We start from the raw sequence: 16,360 nt of genomic DNA on the forward strand, positions 1-16,360 counted from the left end.
ACAGAAAACGACACTGCATAGCAAGTGGAGGAAATCACACCCAAGAAGGTGTCCTCATTCAAAGGATGGAGGATGAGAGGGACTGCAATACCACGATGAGAAAGTAGGCAAAAGATCTCAATGTACGATGGATAAGGTGCACCATGGAAGGCACCTTTTGCCAATTGGCTCCATCTTCACGAAAATTTTGAAAAATGGAGGTCAAACCCTACAGGGGACCATCACATAAAGGCAGGAATACCTCGGGGCCTATTCTAACCCTGTTCTAACTCAGGCCTGTCACACTCATCGGAGGCAATTTGTTGTTATGAAGCATTGCATAGTCTTCCTAAAGCCTTTGACACATTTTGCTGCTGGCAGATGCTAGTATGAGCACATTGTTTTGTTGTACATGGCACATTACCTTTCCAACTTCAGCTTTTTTCTCTCATTAACGTTTTATTGCTCCAGTAGCGGTACACAGTAATATCCTTTTTTAGAGTATTATTTCTTAGCAGTTAAAATTACAAAAATTTCACTGAAAACTATATAAAAAAAATCCTGGTATTCTGCAAAATTCCTGGGTTTTTCCCAGATTTCTCCCAGATAAAAAAATTCCCAGGATTTCCCTGGATCTTCCAGGTTGTATACACTCTGTAAGTTTCATACAATATTGAGGCATATCTGAAGTAGGAATTGATGGTATTACCTGTGGGGTGTGCTGAGGGGGAATGCAACTTTTCTTGATGAAGTACTTTTACCAAAGCATTATGTACTCTTGATATCACAAGGCTTGTAGGAGGGGAGGAGGGGGGAGGAGGGGGGAGGAGGAGGAGACTGGTGTTTTAACGTCCCGTCAACAATGAGGTTATTAGAGTCAGAGCACTAACTTGCATTATGCAAGGATGCTGATGGAAAGCAGCAGCACCCTTTCAAAGGAACCATCCCGGCATTTGCCTTATGCAATTTAGGGAAATCACAGAAAACCCAAATCAGAACAGCTCGGCGCATGTTTGAACCACTGTTCTCCCGAATGTGAGTCCAATATGCTAACCATTCGAAGAGGTTTACTGATGAATAGTTAACTTTGATGTAGTACAAAAAACTTTTGTATGTATCGCCAGCAGCTAAAAACCAGAGCTTTATCGCCAGTCAGGTTGTAATTGGTATACCCCGCCTTATATTTTTAGTAGTTTTAGCATTTCTTGGGCCAGTTACTTGTATAAATAATTCAAAATAATTTTTCAACAGTCTGGTAGGATTCCAGAACAGCATCAATACATCAGTTAAATTATCAACAGCATTCCACTTACTGGAAAAAACGACGTATCTACAAAGCCCAATTTCTCTTGATATTTATAACTTTATTTCTTGTGTCATTTGAAAGCAGTACAGCCACTCCTACTTCCACCAGGTCTCATCCTTCTATTTGTCCATTTTCTGGCAATAGTGTAGCCATTTGTAATTACTTCTCCACCAAAAATGTGGCACCACAAACACTGCTGTGTGTGGGCAGTTGTAATGTTAGAGCACACATAACTGCAATTTGTGTGGCCACAATGTTGTCAGACAACATTATCGTGATATATTGTTGGCAATATGCAATTTTTATAGCCTAAGTGAAAGACCCATACAGTGTGTTTCCACTCTTCTTCGACAACAGCTCAACTGTTCCCGACACTGCCCTGGCCCAGGCATGGATGAAGCAGCCTCCACCTCATCACAACTTCAACAATGCCTTGGATTCTTGTGCTGCCTTTCTCGCATGGACGTAACACTTAAAGACCTCTGCATTCCATAGCACTCGTCCAAGGGCTTGTCTCCTGCCTTCCTCCAGCTCCTCTGCCGTCAGCAGTTCCACCTCCTGCACTGACTGCTCGGGCTCCAACACCCTTGCCAGCTCTACTCCCAGGTCCCCCAGCTTCAGGACCCCCAGCCCACCTTTACGCCCCCTCCTTCAGACCCTCTCTTTTACTTCCTGTGCTCTCAGCACCTGATCAGTCCGTGAACTCTCCTCCGTTTGAGGGTTGTGTCACTCCGCTGATCTCAGCACGTCCCCTGCTGAGAGATTACGCCTACCTTCCTGCCCGTTGTTGATGCTCAGTCCACACCCTTGGTACCTTCCTCCCTCTCCCAGGACTCTTCCCCTCTGTGTGTAGGTCACACTCACGTCAAGCTCTTGCTTTCTTCTCTGACAGGCAACTTCACAGTACATGTCGTGTAAATTACAGGACCCCACACTGCACCACCCAGAACTGGTTGCTCTCCAGGAAGTCTCCATTTCTGACTGTTTCCTGTGGCATCAAGGACCTTCTGCTCTGCATAGAATGCCTGCCTTTTCTCATAAGGAAAAACTCCACGGGACACCAGCTGAACTCACCCAGAATTCTTGTTCTGCAGTCTTGGAAGCTTTGCTGCTCCTTCTTGACCACGATACCTTATGGTGCTTCTTTGAGCAGACACACCCCTCCCCCCTTTCCCTCTTTGTGGCTGCCTCTGTGCCACTAACCACTGGCCCTGCCTCCAGTACCAGGCTTCTGCTGTTGCTTGTACCCATACCTGGGTCTGCCATCCTGCTCTGGGATGCCTTTTCTCGACAGAAAGCACTACTCTCTTTGTGATGGCTCTGTCATCTCTTCTTTGGGGAAGAAGAATGGTCGCAGTATTCTCAGCTGCTGCCTACTTCACAGCTGCAGGTCACACAGCACTATTTCTCCACCATCTCCTCATCAATAAAAAGGGATACTGTACCTTGTGCTTTGGCTATGCCCCACCCACCAACAACACAGCGGTTTACCAAAAGTTGCTGCCCTTCCCATACACCAGTAACATGAATGTGGGGTGGAACACCACACTTCCAGCAGCCGCAACAGTACCACATGGCACTATGCTTGCCGCATGTAGCACTGTTGTTGTCGGCACTGTCTCGCCTACACGAGGCATAAGCCACTGCCAAGCTTTCCTGGCACTTTTTCACTGGACAGCCGAGGCATATGCCACTGCCAAGCTTTCCTGGCACTTTTTCACTGGACAGCCGAGGCATATGCCACTGCCAAGCTTTCCTGGCACTCTTTCACTGGACAGCTTTACGGGATGCTACCTGGCCATTCTCCAAGCAGTTGACATCAAGACTTCAGAGTTCTCTGGACTTAAAACACACACACACACACACACACACACACACACACACACACACAATTTGGCTATTTATTACTTTTACTCCTAAATTATGGCACAATAAAATGCAATTAAGACTGAATGATGTTGTCCATTTGACAGAATGATACGATCTGTTTGAAAAAGAAGACTATATTTGGCTTCATTATCTAGAACTCGGTGAGCATAACTGATGTGAGAGTTTCACTATCATAACATTTCATAGACAAGAGTAATAACATTTTCAGGTTTTAATCCTTCAGAAATTTTACAATTTATCAAGATAAACAACTGGAACAAACATGGAAAAAGGATAGAGACACTGGAATTACAATGTAATGAGAAGACCTGCTTGCACATTATGAACAACTGAATCTACAACTGTGGAATAACATTCCTTTCTAAACTGATTAGACTAAAAATTCTGATCAGAATTGCTCTGTTTTTACATAAAACATTTGCATACCTTTTGGGTGCTCAAGTGCCACATGTTTTCGAAGTTGTGTCCATGTTTCAAAAACCTGCCTACATTCACCATTGGAACATGTGTGTTGTTTATGACATCGCATGTGCCTGTTGAGATCCCCAATTTTCAGAAATCCTGCATTACATATCGTGCATCTGTAAGGACCAGTGTCGATTTAAAACGTATACAAACAGAACATAAAAGAATGAAATGCTTGCTTATTAGCAAAATTATAGAAAAATCAATAACTTCTGGAAGTATTCGTGCATCTTTCTTTATTACATTCAGTGGTCTAAATGATGGAATAAATAATAAATTTCATACCTCTGTAATCTGATTTTCCTCACTAGGAGTTGAAGCATATAAGTTTTCAAGCGGCACAAAAAAACGGACATTGGTCACATAACACTACAATAATTTCAACCTGTTAACTAACAAGAAATCAAGAGTAAAACCGTGAGCTGACTGGCACTGGGGCCAATGGAATAGGGAACTTTACTGTAGTCCAGGGTTCCATGGCTTCAGTGATATCAAAGAGTGCAGAATTACCTTTCTACCACTGGTAGAGGAAAAAATAAAATATAACAATTACAAAACACAACTCAATCTGACAAATTTTCACATTTAATTATCTCATGTAGAATCCATTACATGTCATGACACTTCCTTGTCAAACCTCATCAAGAACTAATATCAACTTTGCCCAATGACACCACCACCACCACCACCACCACCACCACCACCATCACCACCACCACCTGACTTTTCACCAAGTATCTGCCTTTTTTTTATTCTTTACATTTCCTAAGAACATGTGCATCCATATTCCAGTAGAAGAATGAAAATTATAAGAAGAGAAATATGAAACATTCATTATCAAAAATTCCTGTAAAACATCTCACACCTTTGTGTCCATTTGGATAGATTACTAAAAAAATCTGAATTTAAATAAATCTAGTTTATCCACCTAATCTCACAATGTAACAGTTTAATGTGAAATACATGGTTAAATGTGGAAAAATGGAAAAGAAACTTAAACCCTTTACAGTGTAACTAGTAACTAAACTAGAATGCATATGAATGGCTAGAAAATTGGTACTAACTGAATAGGTGGCACACCAGTGTGCTCATACATATGTGCTTTAAGCTGACTGTGCTTCCGGAAACTCTCCACACACACAGTGCATTTAAAAGCTTTTGGTTCATGTTTTGACTTGAAATGCTTGTTTATGTTCCATTGGCTTTTCATCTTAGCCTCACATCCTGGGAATGGGCATCTGCAACACCACAGTGACTTTTGTTATACAGCAATATTACAACAGCAGGAATATATCCTGAAACTCCAATTACCTGAACAAAATTTCTAGTTCTTTGCGCTGATGGGTGTTCGCTATGTGCCTCCTGAGATGGCTGTTAGTAGTGTATGCTTTGTCACAACCATCAAAACTGCATTTGTATGGAAGCTGTGAAATAATTTCACAATTAATATCATTTTAAATAACCAACTTAACAGAATATCACAATGCAATGAGTAAAAATGCCACTATTTTTGCCACAAAAGGGTAACCAGAAAGTACCTTCTACATTCGTGGTGAGTGCCAATTTTTTACCTGTGTTTCCAGTATGTTTACAAATTCAGTTACTCTGCTCAGTAACGAAGAAGATACATGTACATGTCTGCTCTTTTAAATAAACCAAAGGTAAAATTTTCATTATAATGTCTGCAAAATTGAAATTTTCATGCCTCTCACCCACATTCTGCAAATCTGGAGTTGAGGGTCGCGGCAGGGGGGGGGGGGGGCTGGAATGGAATCATTTAATTTCTGCACCATGTTAATTGCAATTACTACAAATGCCACGTGGCCAACATAGGCCTAGAGGACCATATTCGATACTAGTCATTGGCTTTGACCAGTGACGTAATGCTAAGGCCTGCTGCGATGTCACTTTTTGGTGTGTATTTTCAGTTTGGTAATAGCTGATGAAGCAAATGAATATGGAAGTAAAAAACCTGATTGTTGTGACAAGACTGATACCACAGATATCACATTACAGTCACCCCGTGTTTATGAGATTTGTTGCACGTTTCCAACATTACTGGTCAAAGTTGACATCTACCATGGAATATTCCTCTTTATCCTCTGACAATGTATGAGTTTTGGCCAGTCACAAAGTTTTCGTGTATATTCACAAATATATTTGATGAAGTCTTTTGTCACTAACTGTGACTAATGGCACACTCTGGGTACTTCCAGTTGCTTATTCAGCAGCATTCAAGGAAAAAACTAATGAAGGGCTAATCAAAACTTGTCACACAGCTTAAAAGGACACACAGAAAACCACTAGTTAAGAAATTATATGTAATAACAGTATATCTACATATGTACTCTATGAAGCACTATGAATTCCACGCATGATTGAAATAGGAAGTCCAAGTAATAGTGGTGGTATTCGATAAAATATCAGGTAACCGTAACTAATAAGTCATGCAATGGTATACTTTTATTGTGCCCAGAATGAAAACCAACAGCAGCAAATTATTCAACACTATCTGGTAAATTTAGTGCAGCAATCCTGAATTCTTCAATGGACAGAATAGTGTTTTTTACACTAACAAGTGGCCACAACCAAGTTCTCAGCATTACTTTTCTCTGCGCACAAGGAATTAACTTTTTCCCCAAAGGATGGTAATTATTTCAGTCTTCTGTCCTGTATTGGTGTTTACTTTGTTTTTCAGGAAGCCTACATTCAATAGACCTTCAGGTTGCACAATTTAACTAAGGACACACAGAACATTTGTAAATCATTATTTGCTAAATAAAATAACGACTCAAACTGCATAGTCTACATGAAATTGTATTTGCAGCAAAATAATTTAGTACCTACCTCCCCAGTATGCGTAGACAGGTGGGCAGCCAGGCGCCATGGCCTACTGAACTCTTTGTTGCACCCAGGATAGTGGCAAGTGTGCTGTTTTTTTGTAGGACTTGAGTCATCTTCAGAGTCTGACACTACTACCTTCACAAACGCACTAGTATCATACCCTTTAGCATCAGTGTAATCCACATTGTCTCCTGTCTCTGTGGCGGATGTTTCGCCCGATTCTGAGCTGTGACCCATTGAATTTACGAAATGAACCCAGAAAGGGAAAGTATCACAAAAAACTACTAGTTTCTCGTTTATCTCAATAATACATTATCTTCAGAAAAATTCAGGCTTCCTGAAAATGAGGCAATTGTTTATTACAGTACATTAAGCATTTAATAAGCACACACAATCTTCCATGCACATAATGTAATGGAATGTCAGGAGTTGCGAAGCTTAAACTTTCTTGACACTTAGAAGGAACATACTCTCAGATATTTGTATACATCATGTTATTCGATGTAATGTTACTCAAACAGTTTTAATGGAATAAGACACCCATAAAAACGACAATTTCAAAACAAATGTGAGAGAAATTTTATCCTTCATCCGAAGGTACACCAGTTTCCACAGCTAGAGTAACTGCAGAAACTATTTTTGCCTGTACTGTTACTTACGACAAATTACAGCCCGAAGATATTTCTTCTATACGTGGGGCTAAAAATGAATTAGTGATGTTACGAAACCTCTCAATTGTTCCATATCGATATTTTCTACATGCGAAGTGCTCTCAACGCGTGTGTAGAATTCCAATTAAAACTCGGGTAAACAAGGCGTGTAACACTACTTCATGAGTATCAAAATTAATAAGTTAATAAACTCGTTCCACACTTTTAGGGTTCCCTTCAAATACTTATAATCTTTTAAATATATTTCCTGCAGTATATTATTGTTAAATTCTACTTACGGCAACGGTGGTTTCATTCTGGGAATTATGTGACGTTTACATTAATGGATTATTTTGTTATGAAATGTTCGCTTTACGATGATAATTAATTTACCCAGCGGACAGGAGAACATACAGTCATACAACAAACCGTCAACCACAGACAAGGAACAACATTAATTATTTACTTCCTGACAGGGTCGTTGCCAACATCACAACACTACGCCGCCAGAGTAGTAAGTAAAATTTTACCCAAATTATTAAGCAAATACTGCAAAATATAGAACAAATGTTGAATGGAAAGCACTCTTTGCCGTGTGCTTCACACTTTCACAGTGGTACACATAATACGGAATTTACGGAACGGATGAGGGTCCACTAAAGTTGGCACCCTGCGTCAGCGTCTTACTAAAACAAGATGGCGACTAGTTGTGATTCTTGTGAAGGACAAGTAAGGATAGAGATTAGAGACTATTCTAGCCAATGACGGAAGAGCAAATTGAAGGTGCGAGTCTTCCGTGAGCGGACTGCGATGTTATTTCGGGGAGTTATTTCGGCCGTCCTCGACTGCTGCCAACATTACACACATACTTAACACGAACACCAAGAAAAGTAAAGCAATAATTTACTGTGGTTAAATAGAATGCATTTTCGAATAATGTTAAAATGCAAGTATTTTAGGTATACTTGTGGGTATATAATATGCCTTAATATTTTCAATATAAACTAATTTATTTGGAAGTATGAAAGTATATAACTTGAGGATAGCATTTACAGTGTCGAGATTATTTTTTCCTGTAAAAGTAATGACTTCCTATATATTTTTTAAAAAAAGGAAGTTGTAGAGTTGTTGACTCGGAACTTCGTAAGCTAATATTTTGACCAGCGTAGTGGGTATCTGCTTCATATTATCGTCGCAACAAACTAAGAGCGTCTTATTTTCGTTTTACATTGAACGAGTGAGGTTGTTCCGGTTTTGAATATCCTAGGAAGGTGAGTATTACAATGTTGAAAAACTATGTAGTAGGTGTTGACAAGTTCTGTTTACCAAATTATTTTGCTTGTCGTATCATGTCTTCGCGTAGATATTCTACCAGTAGAAGCATAATTATTTGCTAAAGTGCAGAAGCGTTAATGTACCGGTACAAAAAAATAACTGCGGGTAAGTGCTACAATGAATTCGCGTATGAGCGATGCACGTCTCGTACAGCAGGCGTAAATAACAAAATGCAATTGGTATTACCGTACAGAGACGAAAATTATTACAGAATTTGTTGGCGAATATTCTTTGTCATACATTATTTTTGCGTGTTTGGACCGAACAAGAAAAATAAAAAAAGAATGTTATGATCAAATAATATTTTTAGGCGACAACCAATAGCAGAAATGCAATATGTCGTAGGAAACATGACACAGTGCCGTGTTATAAATTCTTATTTATCTGACAGATTTGAACAATAAACCTTTCACATGTAACACCTGATCGAACGCGGAATAACATCCTTATTACACTCACAATTATTGTGCACATCAAAATAACAAAGCTTCATAACTAGATTATCTCGCGCATTTCCTGAACATTAATAGCGTTGTTTCTCTTTCGCCCCTGATAGCGAACAACACCTTGTTATGAAGCTCCGTTACTCCGTTTTGCAGAATATTTGTGACTCATAAGAAGTGAAATGATTAAGCTCCTCACTTTTCCGACTTGTGGATTATGAAACCTAATATACATGTCTGTATTACACATACGATCTGTTGGTAGTATTAATGTACTATGTATAATACGTACCACTCATTCCAAATGATATTAGCATAAATTTTTGCTTTCAATTGTTCCGAAATGCTTCAGATTTTGGAAATCTAGTAATAATTTAGACAGTTCTTATCCAAATCTGCGAAAGTGAAGTGAGCAGTGCATTGTTATGCAATCGTTCGTGATGTGCAGTTCCGTCTATATTTATCATAGACTAACGTAGGCAAAATCTGCCCTCAAAGCCCATTTACTGCTATTACTTGTTTAAGTTTGCAGAGCGTGGGGTATCGGGTAACCGCACGCCGCTAACACTGCCGCTTCCCTCTGCATTGGTCTCTGCAGTCTGACAATCAGTTATTTTATTCGAGACGTAAAAACTAAATGAATTATATAAAAAATAGAAACCACTTTGTGGCTGGTTGCTCTATACCAGGGGCGGGCAAACGTTGCACGCGGCTCATGAGCGCACAGCGCTGCACGTGTGCTGCTCGCGTGCAATCGTCGACTGGGGCAGTGGCGACAGCCGGCAGGTTGCGGCAGTGTAGTACAAGGCTAAGCGGCGGACGTTGATGCGAAGCGACCACTACGTAGTGAACGTTGTATTTCAATAACCGGAAAATGCAGGGTGAATCAAGGAAACGGAGAAGTGGAGATTTGCTATCTTTTAAAAAGTAATGGGAGAATCATTTTTTCTTTGTGCAAAAACGTGCAAATTCAAAATGTTTAATATGTGGCAGTATTCTCGCTGGTCAGCGGAAGTTTAGTATTGAAGGCCATTATAACAAATTTCACAAGGACGAGTACAATTTATTGTCGGATGGGGAAATTGATTGAGCTTAAGAAGAGCGATCTGACGATACTAGATGAATCTGTCGTAGTTGCTGTGGTCACGAGAGATCTGCGACTTCCTTTCGTCATGTCTCTCATGTAACTGATTTAACATTTTATGGAGCACCGTTTTCAATTTTTCAGGACGACAACAATAATAGCCCAGCGGTACGAGCTTAATATAGCGAGAGCTGGAAAACCATTTTCTGAATTAGTAAGTGTCGGTTAAGAGCAAACATCAGTGATGAAAATTTAAGTAACTGCTTGCGTTTGTCTGTATGTAGAAATTTTGTTCCACTCCACCTGTGATAATTAAATAAAACGAATCGTAGGTAATAGGTACTCTTTCAAAACACGACATCTTTCAAGCACTCCTACTAACCTTATTTTGTTCCACTCCACCTGTGATAATTAAATAAAACGTATATTAGGTAATAGGTACTCTTTCAAACCACGATATCTTTCAAGCACTACTACTATTAATCTTATTCCTACATTCAATAAAGCAAGTTAGGAAACAAAACGCATTGCAGACGAAGGAGCGGACAGAGGGTATGGTGGGAAGGGGAGATAAGCGGGTGGTCAGCTTGCCCCTGTGTGCACGCAGAACACCTGTTAACTGCACGCGTGCAAGTGCACCGCACACGTGCAGGATTCCTGCCCGCCCCTGCTCTATACCATCAACAATTTCAGTTTCGAATCTCTTTGGACGTATTAACCTCTTATTGGCCACTCATTAATAAAAAATAAAATAATGCATTCCACAGCTCCAATATTCGTTCAACAACTGAAAGAAATGAAAGCCAACGAGTCTGCGCTGGATGTAGTATTTTATGTGCTTTGAAGTACATATATTTTTAAAATTGAGGTAGCTGACATTGCCATTTGCAACTTACTTTTAAGTAATTATACACATCTCATGCAAGTTCCTCTTATCGACAAGGAAGTGCTTTGCAACTATCATTAGCACACAAGTGCAATGAATGGGAAATGCGTTTTGATGGTATGATTCTAGGGAGAAACTCTCTAGTCGACAGGGTAGCGGTCGCGCGGTTCCAGATGTGGCGCCTAGAACCGCTCGGTCACTCCGGCCGGGATGATGATGAGGATGAGGAGAACAATAAAACACCCAGTCCGTGAGCGGACAAAAACTCCGACCCAGCCTGTAATTGAACCCGGGTACAGTTGGATGGAATGGACAGTCGTGGAAGGAGGATGTAAGATGAACACCAACGAAAGCAAAACAAGGATAATGGAATACAGTCGAATTAAATCAGATGATGCTGATGGAATTAGATTAGGAAATGAGGCACTTAAAGTAGCAGATGAGGTTTGCTGCTAGGGCAGCAAAATAACTGGTGATGGTCGAAGTAGTGAGGATATAAAATGTAGACTGGCGATAGCAAGGAAAACATTTCTGGAGAAGAGAAATTTCTTAACATCGAGTGTAGATTGAAGTGTCAGGAAGTCTTTTCAGAAAGTATTTGTATGGAAGTGAAACATGGACGATAAACGGTTTAGACAAGAGCATAGAAGCTTTTGAAATGTGGTGCTGCAGAAGAATGCTGAAGATTAGATGGGTAGATGATGTAACTAATAAGAAGGTACTGAATAGAATTGAGGAGAAGAAAAATTCGTGATACAGTCTGACTAGAAGAAGGGTTCGGTTGGTAGGACACATTCTGAGACATCAGGGGATCACCAGTTTAGTACTGGAGGGAAGGTGAGGGTAAAAATCGCAGAGGGAGACCAAGAGATGAATACACTAAGCAGATTCAAAAGGATGTAGGTTGCAGTACTTAATCGGAGATGAAGAGGGGTTACATAGGGTAGGGTAACATGGAGAGCTGCATCAAACCAGTCTTTACACTGAAGACCACAACAACAGCAGCAACAAGTTTTATTGATAATAAAAGAAATTTGAAATAAAAATTACATATTTTTTCAGTACATCATTAAGAGCCCAGCACACTTCAGGAAGGCTCATTGAGAGCCTTTACTTGGATTTGTGAAGAGGTTCGTTAAACTGATAGCAAAATTAAAAAGAAGCAACAGTAAAGAATAATATTAAGCGGCTAAGATCGTGTGTTATAATTAAAAATAAAAATATTACAACACGTCATATTGGGTGCCAGATATTCTTATTTACCAAATATCAGATCGCTCCCGGCAAGATGCGCAACCTACATAAAAAATAGTGTTATTACCAGCCATTCTCTCTTTAGAACGTACTGCATTTCTATAATTGGTGTCTCGATTCTTTATTACTGGTTCAGTCGTTCCACGATGTTTATTAAACATATTCAAACTCTGCATTACTATTGTCATCCTACTTCTGACTGGTTTTATGCGGCGCTGCACGAAATCCTCTCGTGCGCCAATGTTGTCATCTCCCAAGTGGGGGCCACGATATTTGGGATCACGGTTTTACTACAAACTTTGTACACCTTTTGTACACCATTAAAACAACATAATGTGCTAGTAGTAAGATGCAATACTCAGGTACTTCCGAGAAAATCGCAAGAGAAGTTTTACGTGTCTATAGTGTAACTGATGTCTGTACGTAGGGGGCCAGTTCATTGTGATAAAGTGGCGAGTCGTAGTAGCGAAGTCCGTAAGGTAACGAACTGCCGAATCAGAGGTCGTAGGTTCGCGTACTGCTGGGTATGAAAATATTCTGTAATAAAAAAACTGAGTTCATGGATCAACGACGTACTGAAACGTGTGTCTTGCGCGTCCGCCCCGAGCAGATGCAACGAACTAAAACGAACAAAATGAGGTTAAGAATAAAAAAAAAGGTTAGCGCTCGAGCTTCGTAGAATGAAAAGTATATGAGGCGATGGTTCAAATCCCGTTGAAACCTTCATTTTTGTAATAAAAGTGTAAATTCTATGATATCAAAGAAATTGCACGTACGCTATTCGTTCTTGCTACATTAGCAACGCCTCACCGCTATGCGAGTTAGATGCCAAATGGGGCTTGACTCTGTCTCTGCAACTCGAAGCGTCGAGGTGCAAAACAGTTCCGGGTACCTTACCAGATCACATGTGTAAGGGATTTCGCAAATCACGACAGGCATACATTTTCAGGAAAACACTGCGTTTATTCTTTTACATGTCGATAGTTATAAATAGGTTTGTTCCAATAATTAAATTTAATTAAAAATAGTATGTAGTCAAATAACATGAAATTCACTACATGCAAATACATGTGTTTTTTAATTACTTCTAAAATGTCATACAAATTAAATAATATCACCACTGATGGAAAAAATATACATACATACATACATACATACACTCCTGGAAATGGAAAAAAGAACACATTGACACCGGTGTGTCAGACCCACCATACTTGCTCCGGACACTGCGAGAGGGCTGTACAAGCAATGATCACACGCACGGCACAGCGGACACACCAGGAACCGCGGTGTTGGCCGTCGAATGGCGCTAGCCGCGCAGCATTTGTGCACCGCCGCCGTCAGTGTCAGCCAGTTTGCCGTGGCATACGGAGCTCCATCGCAGTCTTTAACACTGGTAGCATGCCGCGACAGCGTGGACGTGAACCGTATGTGCAGTTGACGTACTTTGAGCGAGGGCGTATAGTGGGCATGCGGGAGGCCGGGTGGACGTACCGCCGAATTGCTCAACACGTGGGGCGTGAGGTCTCCACAGTACATCGATGTTGTCGCCAGTGGTCGGCGGAAGGTGCACGTGCCCGTCGACCTGGGACCGGACCGCAGCGACGCACGGATGCACGCCAAGACCGTAGGATCCTACGCAGTGCCGTAGGGGACCGCACCGCCACTTCCCAGCAAATTAGGGACACTGTTGCTCCTGGGGTATCGGCGAGGACCATTCGCAACCGTCTCCATGAAGCTGGGCTACGGTCCCGCACACCGTTAGGCCGTCTTCCGCTCACGCCCCAACATCGTGCAGCCCGCCTCCAGTGGTGTCGCGACAGGCGTGAATGGAGGGACGAATGGAGACGTGTCGTCTTCAGCGATGAGAGTCGCTTCTGCCTTGGTGCCAATGATGGTCGTATGCGTGTTTGGCGCCGTGCAGGTGAGCGCCACAATCAGGACTGCATACGACCGAGGCACACAGGGCCAACACCCGGCATCATGGTGTGGGGAGCGATCTCCTACACTGGCCGTACACCACTGGTGATCGTCGAGGGGACACTGAATAGTGCACGGTACATCCAAACCGTCATCGAACCCATCGTTCTACCATTCCTAGACCGGCAAGGGAACTTGCTGTTCCAACAGGACAATGCACGTCCGCATGTATCCCGTGCCACCCAACGTGCTCTAGAAGGTGTAAGTCAACTACCCTGGCCAGCAAGATCTCCGGATCTGTCCCCCATTGAGCATGTTTGGGACTGGATGAAGCGTCGTCTCACGCGGTCTGCACGTCCAGCACGAACGCTGGTCCAACTGAGGCGCCAGGTGGAAATGGCATGGCAAGCCGTTCCACAGGACTACATCCAGCATCTCTACGATCGTCTCCATGGGAGAATAGCAGCCTGCATTGCTGCGAAAGGTGGATATACACTGTACTAGTGCCGACATTGTGCATGCTCTGTTGCCTGTGTCTATGTGCCTGTGGTTCTGTCAGTGTGATCATGTGATGTATCTGACCCCAGGAATGTGTCAATAAAGTTTCCCCTTCCTGGGACAATGAATTCACGGTGTTCTTATTTCAATTTCCAGGAGTGTACATACATACATGTTCGTCGTTCGAAGCTCAAACGTTAACCACTTGATCACCATAAACTCAAGCATTTGCCACATACTCACAGATACATCCGTCATATAACAGATACGTAAAACTTCTCTTGCGATTTTCTCGGAATCGCTAGAGTAGCGCACCCTCCTACTAGCTTATTATCTCGTTTTAATGGCCTACTGAAGGTGTACAAAGTTAGAAGTAAATCTGTGATCCCAACGTTGTGGCCTCCCCTGGAAAGAGTAGAACATACGCCAGACGTCCTCCATTATTTGTATGATGTATTCCAGTCGCTGTCGCCCCTAGAAGAGATTCCTGCCTTCTACAGGTCCCTCTAGTACCATTTAAGTTAACCCTGATATCTGAACACACGGCTACCCTCCCGTCCCTTCTTCCTGTCAGTGTTTTCTACATGTTTCTCACCTCACCTCACTGATTCTGCAGAGAACCTCCTCATATCGTATCAAGCCACCTAATTTTGAATATCCTTCTGTAGCGCCACATCTTAAACGCATCGATTCTTTTCTCGTTTTCCCATAGTCAATGGTTCATTTGCATTAATTGCCATACTTCAAACGTCCATCCTCAGAAATTTGTCTCTCAAATTAAGGCTGAGATTTGATGTTAGTGGGCTTCATTTGGTCAGAAACACTATTTTCCTGTGATGGTATGCTCTTTAATGACCTCCTTTGTTCGTCCGTCATGCGTTACATTTCTTCCAATACAGCAGAAGTTCTTCACCTTGTCTATTTTGTGGTCCCAGTTCTGACGGTTAAGTTTCTCACTAATCTCATTTCTGTCTCCTCCTGGTTAATTTCGCCTTACTTCGGTTTACTCTTAATCCATATTCCGTGGTTAACTGACTGTTCATTCGATTCAGCATGTCCTCCCGTTCAGTGAGGATAGCCATGGCAATCTTACCATTGATATCCTACTGATCAGTAACGATATATAAATTGCTTGATATATTTTCCGGCATATATCTTGCGGCTTTTCAGCACTGGTGTCTTCCACAGGCGACGTTTTCTGTGTTTTTCCACCATCAGATGATAAAAAAGTATGAACACAAGGTGTTTTTTTTAGGGCGAGTCATAATAACAGATTACACGGAAATATGTAGAAACACATCTTTTTGCAGTGATAGCCTTACTTTGGTGCTGTTCTTGTAATTGTAAATACAAAACTATTTTTGACATTGGTATTTTTTAAATAAGTTTGTTTACTTAACTTGCAATTTTCGCTAGGTCGTTACGATGTAGTAAGCTATCAGCAGCCGGCCGGTGTGGCCGAGCCTTTCTAGGTGCCTCAGTCTGGAACCGCGCGACCGCTACGGTCGCAGGTTCGAATCCTGCCTCGGGCATGGATGTATGTGATGTCCTTACGTTAGTCAATTCCATGTAAACACAGCTCACACCATTATGGAACCACCACCAGCTTGCACAGTGCCTTGTTGACACCCTGTTTCCAAGGAATTGACTGGTCCCTCTGGTCCAACTGAAACGATCATAGAGAGGAAGTAGTTATGTTCGGCTACTTGGAAAGCAATTCCAGCCATTCACGGATTTCAAACAACGATGATTTTTTGGATGACAATGCACCATTTCTCTGGGCCACAATTGTTCTTGATATGCTTA

At 41.7% G+C, this 16,360-nt stretch overlaps 2 protein-coding genes across 4 annotated transcripts in view; one reads left to right on the forward strand and one right to left on the reverse strand.

Moving 5' to 3' along the window:
• Nucleotides 1-7,810, reverse strand: part of LOC126175434 (transcription factor IIIA-like) — a 101,841-nt gene extending 94,031 nt beyond the window's left edge. The window contains exons 1-5 of one of the 3 annotated variants that reach the window (XR_007535564.1): nucleotides 7,434-7,808; nucleotides 6,488-6,821; nucleotides 4,952-5,064; nucleotides 4,705-4,878; nucleotides 3,602-3,756 (exon numbers count right to left, since the gene is read on the reverse strand). Coding sequence is in view for 1 of the 3 variants with exons in the window: in XM_049922234.1 (XP_049778191.1) it covers nucleotides 3,602-3,756; nucleotides 4,705-4,878; nucleotides 4,952-5,064; nucleotides 6,488-6,721 (676 nt within the window). In the remaining 2 variants the exon portion in view is untranslated. Of the gene's footprint in view, nucleotides 1-3,601; nucleotides 3,757-4,704; nucleotides 4,879-4,951; nucleotides 5,065-6,487; nucleotides 6,822-7,433 lie in introns of all 3 variants that reach the window. The other 2 variants (XR_007535565.1, XM_049922234.1) reach the window with 2 other exon arrangements.
• A 443-nt stretch (nucleotides 7,811-8,253) lies between these two features.
• The window catches only part of LOC126175435 (mitochondrial amidoxime reducing component 2), a 147,332-nt gene continuing 139,225 nt past the window's right edge, over nucleotides 8,254-16,360 (forward strand). The window contains exon 1 of the mRNA XM_049922236.1: nucleotides 8,254-8,405. The gene's annotated coding sequence lies outside the window, so the exon portion shown is untranslated. The remainder of the gene's footprint in view (nucleotides 8,406-16,360) is intronic.

Source organism: Schistocerca cancellata, chromosome 3, assembly GCF_023864275.1.
Source record: "Schistocerca cancellata isolate TAMUIC-IGC-003103 chromosome 3, iqSchCanc2.1, whole genome shotgun sequence".
NCBI classification, from domain to species: domain Eukaryota; kingdom Metazoa; phylum Arthropoda; class Insecta; order Orthoptera; family Acrididae; genus Schistocerca; species Schistocerca cancellata.